The following is a 16,913-nucleotide window of genomic DNA, read 5'->3' as shown; positions in this document are numbered from 1 at the left end:
TCAATAGCTTCTACATCTTTCCTATAGTGAGGCGACCAGAACTGCGCACAATACTCTAAATGAGGCCTGACAAGGGTCTTATAAAGTTGCAGCATTACCTCCCGACTCCTAAACTCAATCCCTCAATTAATGAAGGCCAGTACACCATATGCCTTCTTGACCACCTCCTCCACCTGCGAGGCCGATTTAAGATCATTGGTGCCTGGAGTGACTGTCTCAACCGAAAGGTCTTGGTTATTCTTGGAACCTTGATGAGAAGGGGCATGGGTTCACGGAGGTAAACTGAATCTATGCACTTCATCAAACTTCAGGGGATCACAGGAAGGGGGGGAAGAGTGGAAATCTTTCCCCTGTTCCCCTTAAGTCTTCCCAGCTCATGATCAGTTTAAGTCAAATTCACGCATTCAACACTATGCAAGGCATTCATCGTCTGTCTCATGGCCTCTCCACGTACATCGAGACACAGATTCTGTAAACACTTCAGCTGCGAGGTGGCTGTTACATAAACACTGACAGATGGCATTTGAGGTTGCCTACTGCCTTACTAATCCCTACCGATGGAAAGGGGAACTTGGGCCATTTCTAATCAGAGTAAGGATTTCACATCTAATAATACAATATCCACAAAGGTCAACGTTCACTTCCAGCAGCCTTTAAAAATGAGACAATCTTCACTCTTAAATGTCAAAGGTAGTCCCTGCAGACCGTGAAACAAAGATTTCTCCTGCTCTTTGCATTTTAAAGGTGTCTTGATAGGAAGTTGTTCTCTTTCGGAAAGAGAAAAAATGCCGCGTAGACTCATCACAGGCCCCTTAAGTTGTTGCAAAGAAGTGAGTGATATTCTCCCTGTCAATGAAACCCCAGTCTGATTCAGGCATTGGCACTTATCAAAATCAGCTCTTCTGCTGTCATAGCATTCAGAGGAACCATTTGCGAGGAGCTCAGAAGCAGTTTGTTAGAAAATATCAAATCGTAATTTTATTTTTAAATGGCTAATAGATCTCTCTATATTCCAATTTCGAATGAGGGTTTATCTTATTGAAGAAAAGAAAATCCCATGGAGATTTGGGGGGGTAGATACTGAGAGGATGTTTCCACTTGCATGGGAAGATGGAGCGCGGGGGCACAGTTTTTAGAATAAGGAGATGAGATTTATTTTCTTTCGGCAGGATGTTAGTCTGTGGAACACTTTTCCCCAGAGGGCAGTCATCGAATTTATTTCAAGATAGAATTTTGATCGATATGGATTGTGGAGAAAACAGACAGGAGGAGACGGGGTAGACGATATGCCAGCGAATGGGTAGGAAAACAGTGGGCAGAATTTTCCCGTCCCACCTGGCGCGGGAACCGTAGCAGGCGGGACAGAGCCGTGCAAAGGCTCGTTGACCTCCGGGTGGGATTTTCCGGTCTTGGGGCAAGCACAGCTGGAAAATCCAACCCAGTGGGGATGGGGAAACGGTGGGCTGATCCCTGGGCCCCGGACCATTCCCGGGCCCAGTCCTGACCACCCCCCAACCCAGCCTGCCACGATCTTCAGGCGACTAAGCCCACCCCACCCCACCCCAACGCACCCTCCACCACCAGCAGGCTGACCGCCCACCAACACATACCCCCACCCTCCCTGATCGCTGGCCTCCCCTCCTTTCCCCACTGATCCCGACTGCAGAGTGACAGCAGGACCCCGCCCCCCCCCCCCACCCACTTCAATTGCTCCTTTGCCCCCCCCCCCCCCCCACCGCTACTAGGCTCTGTCCCCATCGGTCTCGCACCATTAGAGCTGCCCCATTGGAACGGCCCCAACTAAGGTGTCCTCTGATCACTTTGCCCCTTGGGCAGTGCAAGAGGGCACAGGCTGGCACTGCCAGGATGCCAATGTCCAGGGGCACCCCCCCCACCCCCCATGGCCCAAATTTCTGGGAGGCCCGATTGACCCCCCCCCCCCCCCCCCCCCCTCCCCCACACCTTCATTCGAGCAGGGTCAGGCCACTAGATTCCAGAAAGTGGAGAGTTAGTGTAATCCCCTTGGAGTGAAATACTCATGATGTGGAGATGCCGGCGTTGGACTGGGGCAAACACAGTGAGAAGTCTCACAACACCAGGTTTATTTGGTAGCAAAAGCCACTAGCTTTCAGAGCGCTAGCTGCCCCTTTGTCAGGTGAGTGGGAGTTCTATTTGCAAACAGGGCATTAAAATACACCAACTCAATTTACAAAATAATGATTGGAATGTGATTCTTTCCAGCTAATCAAGTCTTAAAGGTACAGACAACGTGAGTGGAGAGAGGGTTAAGCACAGGTTAAAGAGATGTGTATTGTCTCCAGGCTGAATAGTTAGTGAGATTTGCAAGTCCAGCCTGGAGAGAATGGAAAGACCGTTAACCTGCACTTAACACTCTCTCCACTCATGTTGTCTGTAACTTTAAGACTCGATTAGCTGTAAAGAATAGCATTTCAATCATTTTTCTGTAAATTGAGTTTGTGCCCTTATATGCCCTGTTTGTGATTAGAACTCTCACATTCAAATAATACCGAAATGACCATATAAATAGCCTGTGTATCTCCCCACTAATTTCCAGCACAGAGCAGTTGCTGCTGGAAGTCCAGTGCTGGGAGACGCAAGTGGCGTGCAAAAGCGCGCACAAACCTAGCAAACCGGCTGCCATGGGTTTCTCCCATGCAACAGGATGGGAGAATCATGACCAGTGTGTCTGGGAGTGGGGCCTGGGAAACTGTGTCTGGGAGTGGGGCCTGGGAAACACTGTGTCTGGGATTGGGGCCTGGGAAACAGTGTGTCTGGGAGTGGGGCCTGGGAAACAGTGTGTCTGGGAGTGGGGCCTGGGAAACAGTGTGTCTGGGAGTGGGGCCTGGGAAACAGTGTGTCTGGGATTGGGGCCTGGGAAACAGTGTGTCTGGGAGTGGGGCCTGGGAAACAGTGTGTCTGGGATTGGGGCCTGGGAAACAGTGTGTCTGGGAGTGGGGCCTGGGAAACAGTGTGTCTGGGAGTGGGGCCTGGGAAACAGTGTGTCTGGTATTGGGGCCTGGGAAACAGTGTGTCTGGGAGTGGGGCCTGGGAAACAGTGTGTCTGGGAGTGGGGCCTGGGAAACAGTGTGTCTGGGAGTGGGGCCTGGGAAACTGTGTTTCTGGGAGTGGGGCCTGGGAAACAGTGTGTCTGGGGGTGGGGCCTGGGAAACAGTGTGTCTGGGAGTGGGGCCTGGGAAACAGTGTGTCTGGGATTGGGGCCTGGGAAACAGTGTGTCTGGGATTGGGGCCTGGGAAACAGTGTGTCTGGGATTGGGGCCTGGGAAACAGTGTGTCTGGGATTGGGGCCTGGGAAACAGTGTGTCTGGGATTGGGGCCTGGGAAACAGTGTGTCTGGGATTGGGGCCTGGGAAACAGTGTGTCCAGGAGTGGGGCCTGGGAAACAGTGTGTCCAGGAGTGGGGCCTGGGAACAGTGTGTCTGGGAGTGGGGCCTGGGAAACTGTGTGTCTGGGAGTGGGGCCTGGGAAACTGTGTGTCTGGGATTGGGGCCTGGGAAACACTGTGTCTGGGAGTGGGGCCTGGGAAACAGTGTGTCTGGGATTGGGGCCTGGGAAACAGTGTGTCTGGGAGTGGGGCCTGGGAAACAGTGTGTCCGGGATTGGGGCCTGGGAAACAGTGTGTCTGGGAGTGGGGCCTGGGAAACAGTGTGTCCGGGAGTGGGGCCTGGGAAACAGTGTGTCTGGGAGTGGGGCCTGGGAAACAGTGTGTCTGGGATTGGGGCCTGGGAAACAGTGTGTCTGGGAGTGGGGCCTGGGAAACAGTGTGTCTGGGAGTGGGGCCTGGGAAACAGTGTGTCTGGGAGTGGGGCCTGGGAAACAGTGTGTCTGGGAGTGGGGCCTGGGAAACAGTGTGTCTGGGAGTGGGGCCTGGGAAACTGTGTGTCTGGGATTGGGGCCTGGGAAACACTGTGTCTGGGAGTGGGGCCTGGGAAACAGTGTGTCTGGGATTGGGGCCTGGGAAACAGTGTGTCTGGGAGTGGGGCCTGGGAAACAGTGTGTCTGGGAGTGGGGCCTGGGAAACAGTGTGTCTGGGAGTGGGGCCTGGGAAACAGTGTGTCTGGGAGTGGGGCCTGGGAAACACTGTGTCTGGGAGTGGGGCCTGGGAAACAGTGTGTCTGGGATTGGGGCCTGGGAAACAGTGTGTCTGGGATTGGGGCCTGGGAAACAGTGTGTCTGGGATTGGGGCCTGGGAAACAGTGTGTCTGGGATTGGGGCCTGGGAAACAGTGTGTCTGGGATTGGGGCCTGGGAAACAGTGTGTCTGGGATTGGGGCCTGGGAAACAGTGTGTCTGGGATTGGGGCCTGGGAAACAGTGTGTCTGGGATTGGGGCCTGGGAAACAGTGTGTCTGGGAGTGGGGCCTGGGAAACAGTGTGTCTGGGAGTGGGGCCTGGGAAACAGTGTGTCTGGGATTGGGGCCTGGGAAACAGTGTGTCTGGGATTGGGGCCTGGGAAGAGCCGTGGATTACGGGGGATATTGAAGACTTGGTTAGGAAGAAGAGGGAGGCGTATGTTAGGTCAAAACAAATGGGTACGGAGTGTGCGCTGGAGGAATATAGAGAGAGTAGGAGGGAGCTAAAAAGGGGAATTAGAAGGGCGAAGAGAGGGCATGAGATGGCTTTGGCTGGTAGGATTAAGGATAATCCTAAGGCATTTTATTCCTATATTAGAGGCAAGAGAGTAGTTAGAGGGAAAATTGGTCCTCTTAGGGACAAGAGTGGAGAGTTGTGTATTGAGTCGGAGGGAATGGGGGAGCTCCTGAATGAATACTTTGCGTCGGTATTCACGAAGGAGAGGGGTTCGGAATCGTGCGGTCTCTTGGAGGGAGCGGAGGTTCAGTTGCAGGATATAGTTATTACGAGAGAGGAAGTGCTAGGGCTTTTAGGTAGCGTAAGGACGGATAAAGCTCCGGGGCCTGATGGTATTTATCCCAGGCTGCTTAGGGAGGCGAAAGATGAAATTGCTGGGCCTCTGGCGCACATCTTTGTCTCTTCTTTGGACACAGGTGAGGTCCCAGAAGACTGGAGGGTAGCAAATGTGGTACCGCTGTTCAAAAAAGGTAGTAGGGATAACCCTGGGAATTATAGGCCGGTGAGTTTGACGTCGGTGGTAGGGAAGTTAATGGAAAAAATACTTAGGGGTAGGATGTATGAGCATTTGGAGCGTTGCGATCTGATTAGGGATACGCAACATGGCTTTGTTAGAGGGAGGTCTTGCCTTACGAATCTGGTGGAATTCTTTGAGGAGGTGACAAAAACGGTTGACGATGGGAGAGCCGTTGATGTCATCTATATGGATTTCAGTAAGGCGTTTGACAAAGTCCCTCACGGTAGGCTGGTAGAAAAGGTTAAGGCGCATGGGATACGAGGCCAGGTAGCTAGGTGGATTGAGAACTGGCTGGGCAATAGGAGACAGAGGGTAGTTGTGGAGGGTACCTTGTCGGGCTGGAGGCCAGTGACCAGTGGTGTGCCGCAGGGCTCGGTACTGGGACCTCTCCTCTTTGTAGTCTACATAAATGACTTAGAAGAGGGAGTAGGTGGTGTGATCAGCAAGTTTGCTGATGACACCAAGATGGCAGGGTTGGCGGGTACAGAACTGGATTGTCAGGTGATACAACAGGATATAGATAGGTTGGTGCAGTGGGCAGATAGGTGGCAGATGGCATTTAATCCTGACAAATGCGAGGTGATGCATTTTGGAAGGAATAATGCAGAGAGGAGCTATGTGATAAAAGGTAGGCCGATTAGGAGTATAGACGTACAGAGAGACCTGGGAGTGCAGGTCCACAAATCCATGAAGGTTGTGTCACAAGTGGAGAACGTTGTTAGGAAGGCTTATGGGATGTTAGCCTTTATAGGAAGGGGCTTAGAGTATAAAAGCTGCCGTCTAATGCTTCAGTTATACAGAACGTTGGTTAGACCGCATTTGGAGTACTGCGTCCAGTTCTGGTCACCTTACTACCGGAAGGACGTGGAGTCTCTGGAAAGGGTGCAGAGGAGGTTTACCAGGATGTTGCCTGGCATGGGGGGACTGGGTTACGAGGAGAGACTGAAGAGACTGGGGCTATTCTCCTTGGAAAGAAGGAGATTGAGAGGGGACATGATAGAGGTATATAAGATACTGAAGGGAATAGATAGAGTTAATAGTGAGAGACTGCTCCCTAGACTGGGTACGAACACAAGAGGTCATCACTTAAGGGTGAGGGGGGGGGAGGTATAATTTGGAGGTAAGAGGAAGGTTCTTTACACAGAGAGTTGTGGGGGTCTGGAATGCGCTACCGAGTAGGGTGGTGGAGGCAGGCACGTTGGACTCGTTTAAGATGCAGTTAGATAGGCACATGAGTGAAACGAGAATGGAGGGATATGGTAGGGGCTATTAAATAGGGTTAAACCTCGGGAGACACCGGAAGGGCAGGCTGTATGATTAATATGTTTTGTCTTTATTCCACAGGTGGAGGTCCACCTCGTGTCAAGCGAGGGGCATGCACACGGCGGGTTGTGCGTGGGCTGCTCTTGGAAGTCCAGGAGTGGCCTAGTACTTCATGTCGGTGTGTGTGCTTGATCCTGGACCGATAGACGGGCTCCACAACAGCTCAGTGACTAGCACTGCTGGCTGTGCAGACACATGGATTTGGGCCTGTGTCTGTGGGAGTTTGCGCATTCTCCCTGTGGTTGCGTGGGTTTCCTCCGGGCGCTCCGGTTTCCTCCCACACCCCAAAGATGTGCTCTTAGGCTAATTGGTTTCCACCAAATTGACACTATTTCTTCCCTGAATCTGACTGAGTAGGGTTCCATTTGTAGACATGCAGGGTAGAATAGGTGTAGGGCGATGCGGCGGCGCGGGCTCGTTGGGCCGAAGGGCCTGTTTCCCGTGCTGGGTTGTTCTTTGTTCTTTGTTCTTTGTTCTTTGAAACAGTGTGTCTGGGATTGGGGCCTGGGAAATACAGAACGGAATTCTCCCCAAGAAATTCTAAATGTCGAATTACATTAAAACTAAAGTAATTCATGTTTTTGTTTCAGTAGAAGTTTAGAGAAGAATCTGTCACACCCTGTGCACTGCAGAGGCCACCAGCGTGAATATCATTAAATTTCAGGGGGTGGGGCCTATCCCCACAGGACAGCATGACATTAGTGCGCTCAGCAGGCTACTGCGCATGCATCGATCTGTCAATGCTAAGATTAGCGCATGCTCAGTGGCCTCATACTGATGGCCTCCCAATTGCTGGCCAGCTCAATCTCTGGGAAGCCCTGCAATCCAGAAACATAGAACATTCCAGCACAGTGCAGGCCCTTTGGCCCTCAATGTTGTAATGATCCCTGCAATATTGGCTCTCCACGCTCCTGCCCCCCTCGCCCCCATCCCCACAGCCTGATCACTGGGCCTCTGGAGCATTCGTGGGCCCAGACCAGACCCCCGACCTCCCCCCTCCCTGCCGCCACAATCTCCCTTCCCTGCCGCCCTCCCCCACAGCTGACCATCCCAGGCCTGCCCAAATCACTAGCTTTCCTTCTTTCCCCACCAATCCCAACTGCAGAGTGGCTGTACGACTCCCCCCCCCCCCCCCCCCCAACCTCTACCCCATTAAGCCCCACTCCCCACATGCCCCTCTCCCTTGGCACTGCCCTATCCCCAAGTCAGTGCCAAGTTGCCCCCTGGGCATTAGTATTTTGCACCTTAGATAGTGCAAGAGGGCACAGGCTGGCACTACCAGGGTGCCAATGCCCAGGAGACACCATCCCCTGGTGATTGCCCCTCCTGCGCTCCAGCGGGGTCAGGCCGCTAACTCCCCAAAAATGGGCAGTTAGTTTCATACCCACTGGAGTGAAATACTCTGGCAGGGTGGGAGGCACGAGTGGGCCCAGAGACTTCAGTCCCGGGCCCGCTACTTACATTCAAATACTGAAAGAAGCATTTAAATGGTCTGTGCATCTCCCTGCAGTATCTCCTGTGCAGTCTTTCTGCGCTATCCCTACAGTATTTGGCATGTTATTTTGACCAGTACTTCATGGTAGACTGGTACGAAAGGTGAAATTCCACAGGATCAGAGGAGAGCTGACAAGATGGACACAGAACTGGCTTGGCGGTAGAAGACAGAGGGTACAGTAGAGGGGTGATTTTCTGAATGGAACTAGTACTGTTCCATAGGGACCCATCTGGGACCTTTGTCGTTTGTAGTATATAGAAATAATTTGGGGGAAAATGTACCTGGCCTGATGAGTAAGTTCGCAGATGACACAAAAATTGGTAGAGTTGCAGATAGTGAAGAGAGTTGTCAGTTGATACAAGACATAGACAGTTTGGAGACTTGGGCGGAGAAATGGCTGATGGAGTTTGCTCTGGACAAGTATGAGGTAACGCATGTTGGAAGTTCAATGCTGGTAGGAATTATACAGTAAATGGTAGAACCCTTCGGAGTATTGACAGACAGAGAGATCTGGGTGTACATGTCCACTGATCACTCAATGCAGATGGATAAGGTAGTCAAGAAGGCTTATGGCATGCTTGCCTTCATCGTTTGGGGCATTGAGTATAAAAATTGTCAGGGTCATGCTGCACCTGTACAGAACTTTAGTTAGGTCTCATTTAGAATATTGTGTACAATTCTGGTCACCACACTACCAGAAGGATGTGGATACTTTGGAGAGGGTACAGAAGAGATTTACCAGGATGTTGCCTCATCTGGACAGTATTAGCTATGAGGAGAAGATGGATAAACTCGGTTTGTTCTCACTGGAACGACAGAGGTTGAGGGGTGACCTGATAGAGGTTTACAAGATTATGAGTGGCATGGACAGAGTGGACTGTCAGATTGCTCTTTCCTAGGGTAGAAACGTCAAGTACTAGGGGTTAAAGGTTTAAGGTGTGTGGGGAAAAGGTCAGAGGAGGTGTGTGAGGGAAGTTTTTTTTACACAGAGCGTGGTGAATGTCTGGAACACGGTGCCGGGGATAGTGGCATTTAAGGGGCAACTGGGCGAATGCATGAATAGGATGGGAATGGAAGGGTATGGATTCCATAGGTGTATAGTTTTAGTTTAGGTCGGCATCATGATTGGCACAGTCTTGAAGAGGCTGAAGAGTCTGTTCCTGTGCTGTACTTTCCTTTGTTCTTTGTTGTTAGGTGGACTTGCCAAAGAGTTCAGCTTCTGGGCCCAGGGATGGAGGGTGTTGAGCTGGAATGGGTTACAGTGTTTAGGAGATTTGAATATGTTATATATTGTTGCCTTAGCTGTAAAATTTCTGTCAAGACCTAGGAACAAATTAGCTAGGAACTAATCGCTATATGTAAGTGTTCCAGGACAGCCACAATCGTATGACACTTTGGGAAGAAAAGAGCCCAGATGTGATAGTCACCAGCAGGTGGAGGAGGCAGAGACTATTCCCCACCCATGGAGCTCCCAGCCTCTACCACTCCCATCATGGCTCCACAACCCATCATGGGCCTCCTCCTTCAGGGCCCCTCCCTTTGGCACTACCCAGTGCTCAGTGGGCTCGTTTCCAGTGTTAGATCCATTCATCATTTGAATAGATGAGGGGACAGCACTGATACGAGATTTGAAATGGTTTTCTTTCATTGAACAGATCTTAAAATTAACCCAATAAAAGGAAAAAGAAAAAGAAAATTTGGAGACTGGCTTCTTTTGCTAGCTCCTGTACTGAATTCAAACACTGAACTGAGCTTGAAACGAACTGAAACAACACACACTAAAATCCAAACGATATTTCAACCCTTAACTCGTTATTGGAAATGTTTTCCACAGACTGTTTCCATCTTAGAAAAACAATCCTTGCAGCTGTTGTTATGCAGTTGTTTGCCTGCATTGTGTATCCTTCAGGAATGCAGTCAATTTTTCAGCTAACCTTGAGCCTTCTGGTTCTACATGCAGTCAAGTTAGCAGAGTTAGTTGCTTTGGCAGAAACATCTTAAAGTGAAGCCTTTGCATTGATTGAAGCAAACGGGGCTAAAAATACACAGGATCACTCACCAGCGATCAGAATGTGAATGTTGGAAGAGAAGCTTGTGGGGGGGGGGGGGGGGGGGTGCTTTAGCTGCACTCAGATAGGTAACAGCAGAACAAAAAGATGATCCTACCTCGCTGGACAACAGAGAAGATACAGTTGAGAAAAATGGCATCAATGAGCGTCATGAAGCCTCCAGAGAGATCGAAAAGGACAAGGAGAGTCATTCACACTCGAAGAGAATATAGTTTGTGATTAAGCAATAGGGATGTTCGGACACAGTGGGGGCAGATACCTGATTTGAGCAGTGGAAAACAGAACAGCAGAACTGCTGACGTAAACTATCACCTTGGAGTTCAAATCTCACATGTGGAAACATCTTCCACATTTCCTACTTTCCAACAATAAATCACTGTGCGTCACTACCTCAGGATTACTAATTAGAGCTCTGAAGAAGAGTGACTCAGGCTTGAAACACTAACTCTGTTCTCTCTTCACAGATGCTGTTGAGATTTTCCAACATTTTCTGCTTGTGTTTCAAATTCCAGCCCTTGTGGTGATTTGCTTTTATATTACAAATTTAATATTCTTTTTAATTCTTTGTCTCTGCTACACTGCAAAATTGGTACTTGGCTCTGCTCTTTCGTTTGTCAAACAGTGCCCTTTGCAAATGTAACAGAAACAGCAGACTTCAGCAGATAATTATTCTTTTACAAATGTTTATTCTAATGAATAAAAAGATTACACAGAACCTTTGACAAAACTATAAGTTCCTGAATCTAATTTCAAGGACTCACTGTCCAAACAATGCATAAAATCTCACAGTGTTGCTAGCACAGTGAGCCTTCGATGTTTGTGCAGCTGCTGACAGAGCACATTTGCAATGGAATAGAATAGAACAAACTTCCATTTATCTCACACCTTTCACAACCCCAGGACATCTCAAGGCATCTTACAGTGAAGGGAGTACATTTCTGAAATGATTTGTTGTTGGAAAGTGGGAAATGTGGAAGATGTTTCCACATATGGAGAAAAAAATATTATAAATATAAGACACAAGAACGCAAGGAATAGAGGCAGGTATTGGCCACGAGGCCCTTCAAGCCTGCCCCACCTTTTAATATGATCACAGCTGGACTATACTGGCCTCAATCCTTTTTCGATGCCATTTCCCCACAGCCCTCTATTCATTGATCACTCAAATATTTATCCACCTCCATTTAAATACTTCTAACAATCTAGTCTTCACTAATCTTTAGAGCAGAGAATTCCAGAGATGTACCAACTTCTGCAAGAAGAAATTTCTCTGCATCTCAGTTTTAAATGACTGGCCATTTATCTGGTAGCTACGTCTCTTTCCTTGACACTCTCCCACAAGTGAAAATATCGCACCATCTGTCCTGTCAATCCCCCCTCAGGATCTTGTATGTTTGAACAGGACCACCCCTCACTCTTTAAACTCCAAGGAATACAGACACAGATTATTTTGCATCACTTGGTAGGTCAACCCTCTCATCCCAGGAATTAACATGGTGAACCTCCTTTGGACTGCTTCCAATGTTACTATATCCTTTTTAAGGAAAGGGAACCAAAACTGTATGCTGTGTTCCAGGTGAGGCCTCACCAACACTCTGTACAATTGCAACAAAACCTCCCTATTTTTAAACTCCAAACAGTTTGAAATGAAGACCAAATTATCTTGTTAACTACTTGCCTGCTCGTATTTTGTGAGTCACGCATGAGAAAACCCTGATCCCTCTGTAATTCACTCACTTGCAATCTTTCTCCGTTTAGATAATAATCTGCCTTTTAATTCCTCCTATCGAAGTACATGACCTCACACTTTCCCACATTAAACTCCAGAGTCAAACGTCAGAGGTGACGATCACAAGGGGTCACAGGTTCAAGGTGAAGGGGGTGAGGTTTTACTCAGATATCAGAGGGACGTATTTGACACAGAGGGTGGTGGGGGCCTGGAATGCACTGCCAAGCAGGGTGGTGGAGGTGGACACGCTGGGATCGTTTAAGACTTATCTGGATAGTCACATGAACAGACTGGGAATGGAGGATATAAACGAATGGTCTAGTTGGACCAATGAGTGGCGCAGGCTAGGAGGGCTGAAGGGCCTGCTTCCTGTGCTGTATTGTTCTTGGTTCTTTATTTTGCCATGTTTTCATTCAGTCACCCTTTCTATCTATACCCATTGTAGAATGACAATATCCTCATCATGACATACTCTTCCACTTATCTTTGTATCATCGGCAAATTTGGAGATTTGCAAATTTGAAAAGAAGATTAAAATTAGAGCAAGACTATTTGGCAATGCTGTCAGAAAGCATGACATTCTGTGTTGAGTCTTTCCTCATGTTTTTATTTCAGAGTTCCAGCAACTGGAGTATTTTTTCCTCTGAGTTTCTGTGGTCATTGTGTCATTCTTTAGTAGTACAGTATCACTGTATCACTACAGTGTAGAAGAGACTGTTTGGCCCATCAAGTCTACACTGACTCTCTGACGGAGTATCTTATCCAGGCCCTCTCCCTATCCCTGCGACCCCATACATTTACCATGGCCAATTCATCTAACCTACATATCTTTGGACTATGGAAGGAAACTGGAGCACCTGAAGGAAACCCACACAGATACAGAGAGAATGTGCAAACTCCTGGGTGCCTTGCGCTGAGGCAGCAGTGCTAACCATTGTGCCACTTTGCCATCCTAGCTTGGACTTCTTTTTATATTGATTCAAACATCCCAGTTGTCAACTTTCGCTGCACCTAAGTAATAGCTCATGCAGCTCTAGCATGGATCTCTTGATAAGAGGAAGAGCACCAACATGATGGGCGGCATGCTAGCTCAGTGGTTAGCACTGCTGCTTCACAGCTCCAGGGTCCTGGGTTCGATTCCTGGCTCGGGTCACTGTCTGTACAGAGGTTGCACATTCTACTCGTGTCTGCATGGGTTTCCTCCGGGTGCTCCGGTTTCCTCCCACAGTCCAAAGATGTGCAGGTTAGGTTGATTGGCCATGCTAAGAAATTTCCTCTTAGTGTCCAGGGTTGCATAAGTTAGAGGGATTAGTGGGTTTAATATGGAGGGATATGGGGGTAGGGCCTGGGTGGGATTGTGTTTGGTGCAGACTCGATGGGCCAAAGGGCCTCTTTCTGCAGTGTAGGGTTCTATGATTCCATACTATGAGGAGTAGGATTTGCCTTCTACTCCACAATAGAACAGCGTCTCCAGGAGGTTAAGGACTTTGCAACATTTCATTGCTGACAGCTGCAGTCTCCTGGAGCAAGCCCCCTTTCCCCATGGATCAGGTGGGCACATGCTACCAATGGCTGTTAAGACCACCATAGCTCTGAATTTCAGGTCCTTCCAGGGAACTGCTGGTGATATTGATAGGACTTTGCAATCTGTTGCTCTTCTGCGCATCATCTCAGATGATCAATGTCATGCTTGCTAGGGCATCACTTACATTCACTTGGCTACTGATGACAGCAGGCAGAAAGCAGAACATTTTCACATTGACGGTAGTGGCAAATTTAGCCTTGGTATTATTGCTACCAAAGTGAACAACCTCACATTTATCCACAATTTATTACATCTGCCATTTGATTTGGTTTGATTTAATATTTTCATATGTATTAACATACAGTGAAAAGTATTTTTTCTTGTACGCTATATAGACAAAGCATACCGTTCACAGAGAAAGAAACATGAAAGTGCAGAATGTAGTGTTATAGTCATAGCTAGGATGTGGAGAAGGATCAACTTAATGCAAGGTAAGTCCATTCAAGAGTCTGACAGCAGCAGCTGTTCTTGAGTCGGTTGCTACGTGACTTCAGACTTTTGTATCTTTTTCCCGTAGGAAGAAGGTGGAAGAGAGGTTGTCCAGGGTGCACGGGGGTCCTTAATTATGCTGGCTGCTCTGCGGAGGCAGCGGGAACTGTAGACAGAGTCAATGGATGGGAGGCTGGTTCGCGCGATGGATTGGGCTACATTGGCCTTTTGTAGTTCCTTGTGGTCTTGGGTAGAGCAGGAGCCAAAGCAAGCTGACTACAATACAACTAGAAAGAATGGTGCATCTGTAAAAGTTGGTGAGAGTCATAGCTGACATGCCAAATTTCCTTAATCTTCTGAGAAAGTAGAGGCATTGGTAGGTTTTCTTTAACTATAGTGTCGGCATGTGGGGACTACGACAAGTTGTTGGTGATCTGGACACCAAAAAAATTGAAGCTCTCGACCCTTTCTACTTCATCCCCATTGATGTAGAAAGGGGCATGACTGATGATGCCTTGCAGAAAGGACACCAGGACATTAAAATAAACAGTATGATGCAGCTACAGGAAGTGTTAATGGATTTTACAGAGTTGGCGCTGTTTGCTGGAGTTATTTTGCTTTTTAGTTTCAGTTTAATAACGCTTGTGGCCTGTGTTTCTTCACAGATTAAATTCTTAGCTTCAATTGCGTTCCCCTGTAGGAGATTGCTCCTTTTTATAAAATATTTTCTCTGTTTGCTATGCCTGTTCTTATATTCCAAATAGTACCACTGCATTCCCCAAGGATGTTTGTTACTGAAAATACCACTGTGGAAATGAGATTATCAATCCCTTGTGCATCGTGTCAACTTCTCTTTGGAGCACAGGAACACGAGGAGGCCATTCAGGTCTGATCCACCATTCAATCTGATTGTGGCTGATCTGAGTCATGACTCTGCGTACCTGCCACAGTACCATAGTACTGTTTGAAAAAAAATCTATCCACCTTGGTGTAACGATGCACACTCAGTTTGAGTGCCTTCTTCTGATTTCAAACACAATGTCAATAATCAGGAGAGTAAAGTGGTAAGTGAGGTATTGGGTGGGGGCAGGGTGGGGAGATGTTGCAGCTGTCCAAGCATTCACCCTATGAATAGTTAACTAACAACAGCAAATAAATTATCATTCCAATAAAGCACAAACACTAAAAACATGAATGAATCTAATAGGGAATTGAGGGGAAAAGTCTTTACCCAGAGAATCAGAGAATGATGGGGATCTGGAATTCATGACTACAGGGGCTAGCTGGTGGTCCATTAATACTATGGTCACATTTCCTGACCCTGCCACAATTTTATGAGCGGCGAGGGAATTTGGCTCATTCAAACCCTGAAGTGGCTGTTTAATGGCAATTTCATGGCCACTTTTCTTTGCCAATATTCCATGAGTGGCTGACTGAGGCTGATGAATCAGAAACCCAACTGTGCAAAGAAGACATTACCTCCCTTATGGGCCTCCTTTAGCTGTCAGATGATCCACCCAAACTTCAGCCACTCCACGTTTCCCCTCCACTCGTGCCCTGTCCACCCTTGGCTTTCCCTACCCCTGTCCTGGACTCCAAAAACCAATGTTGTCAGGAAGTGGATGCAGTGCCAGCAGTGGTCACCACCCTCAGTGGTGAGACCACAAAGCTGCCTGCCAACCAATTGAGCGGCAGGGGGTGAGACCTCTTCCCAAGTGGGGTGAGAGGCTTGCCTCAAGCGAATTAATGTTCCAATGAACACTATTCCAGGCATTGGCAAGAAGAGTGGACATCCACATCCACCCAAGGCAAACACATGTTAGACACAAGATCCAGTTCCCTGTGTAGTTAACAAGTATCATAGTTAAGTTGAAATATCGTGAAGTGTCATAATTGGAATAGCATGGAGCAATTGGGCCGAATGGCCTTTTTCATGTGCAGCGCATGCTCTGTAATACATGAAGCAGAATTTTCTTTAGACAATTGTTACTATGATCTGCTCATAAGATGAGTAGTTTGGCCTGCCCTTGTTGTGAAAAATACGATGGACTGGCTGGGGAACAGCTTTCTAATTGAGTTGAGACTGAAATTCATTCTCTAAGCAAGGAGTTACTTGCCAAAACTAACCAGATGGAGGTCTATGCAAGTGGAATTGTTTTCACATGAGTTACTGATGCAGTCATCAACGTTCTGGTCACATCGCACTCCAGCAAATCCAGGGCTACAGAGGCAGTAAAAGCCATTCACCACTGTAAAAAAGGAGACAAATGGAAGAGAGAGGCAGGATGAGAAACATTGTTACTCAATGCAGTCCTCTGATTAATATCCTTTCAGTCTTGTCAGGACACTGTAGTGTTTGATTTCCATCATAAAAATGTGCTAATTTAAGATTCTTCATCATCATCTTCCAGAGTTATTATCAGGGCTTTTTCTCAATTTTATCATCAATGATGGGCCAAGAGAAAGGGAGTGCAACACATTTGGAACACTTCAGCTGTATGTGGAACTGGTAACACCAATAACTGCATTGCTTAATGCTGCAGATTTATTACAATCCCACATGCCTTTCTGGATTCTTCGTCATTCCTAAGATTTACCACATAATCTGCACTGTCATTCAGCCTCTCCGCAGGCTGTCCTGCCTACTCTCACTAAATGCTCTAAATCCTTCGTGAAAAGGGCTTTTATTTTTCCACTTGTAAAATGGGCTCTGTTTTTTTGAACTTGATAAGTTTTGCGTGGCGCTGGTTCGATTGCAGATAAACAGAAACTGAGGCACCCCTGAAAAGCGTACCTAATAGCTGCTAGCAAATGTCTCCTGTTCCTCCTGACAAGGAATGACCCAGGCTGACACTGTTCCTTCAGGCACAAAGACTCAATGCTCCGCAATGGTTAAAACATTTCATCTGAGCCCCTCCAGAGTGTCTATCTTTGCGGTTTTGATTTGGCAGATTAAGTCTGCCATTTATCAAACATTATTTAGAATTATTACAAATTCTGCTTGATTGTTGTCCTTCTGCATTGCTAAAATAAAACTCATCAGAAGGCACTGTGCTGGTCAGATTCCACTAGTTTGTGCATCCGAATCAGACAACTGAAATCTCATTAAGGGTTTTCTCATTAGCTGAGGTACTGATCC

General features: G+C 47.8%; 1 protein-coding gene across 4 annotated transcripts in view; it reads right to left on the bottom strand.

The window, feature by feature from the left end:
• Positions 1–16,913, bottom strand: part of LOC145344813 (uncharacterized) — a 1,415,987-nt gene that overhangs the window by 204,314 nt on the left and 1,194,760 nt on the right. For all 4 annotated transcript variants that reach the window (XM_080191980.1, XM_080191983.1, XM_080191981.1 and 1 more), the window contains one exon: positions 15,902–16,023. In XM_080191980.1, the coding sequence (XP_080048106.1) occupies positions 15,902–16,023 (122 nt within the window). The remainder of the gene's footprint in view (positions 1–15,901; positions 16,024–16,913) is intronic.

Source organism: Carcharhinus amblyrhynchos, chromosome 7 (genome assembly GCF_965287045.1).
Source record: "Carcharhinus amblyrhynchos chromosome 7, sCarAmb.v2.hapA, whole genome shotgun sequence".
Classification (NCBI taxonomy): Eukaryota; Metazoa; Chordata; class Chondrichthyes; order Carcharhiniformes; family Carcharhinidae; genus Carcharhinus; species Carcharhinus amblyrhynchos.
Note: the sequence above shows the minus strand (reverse complement) of the source record. Positions and strands in the feature narration are given on the sequence as shown.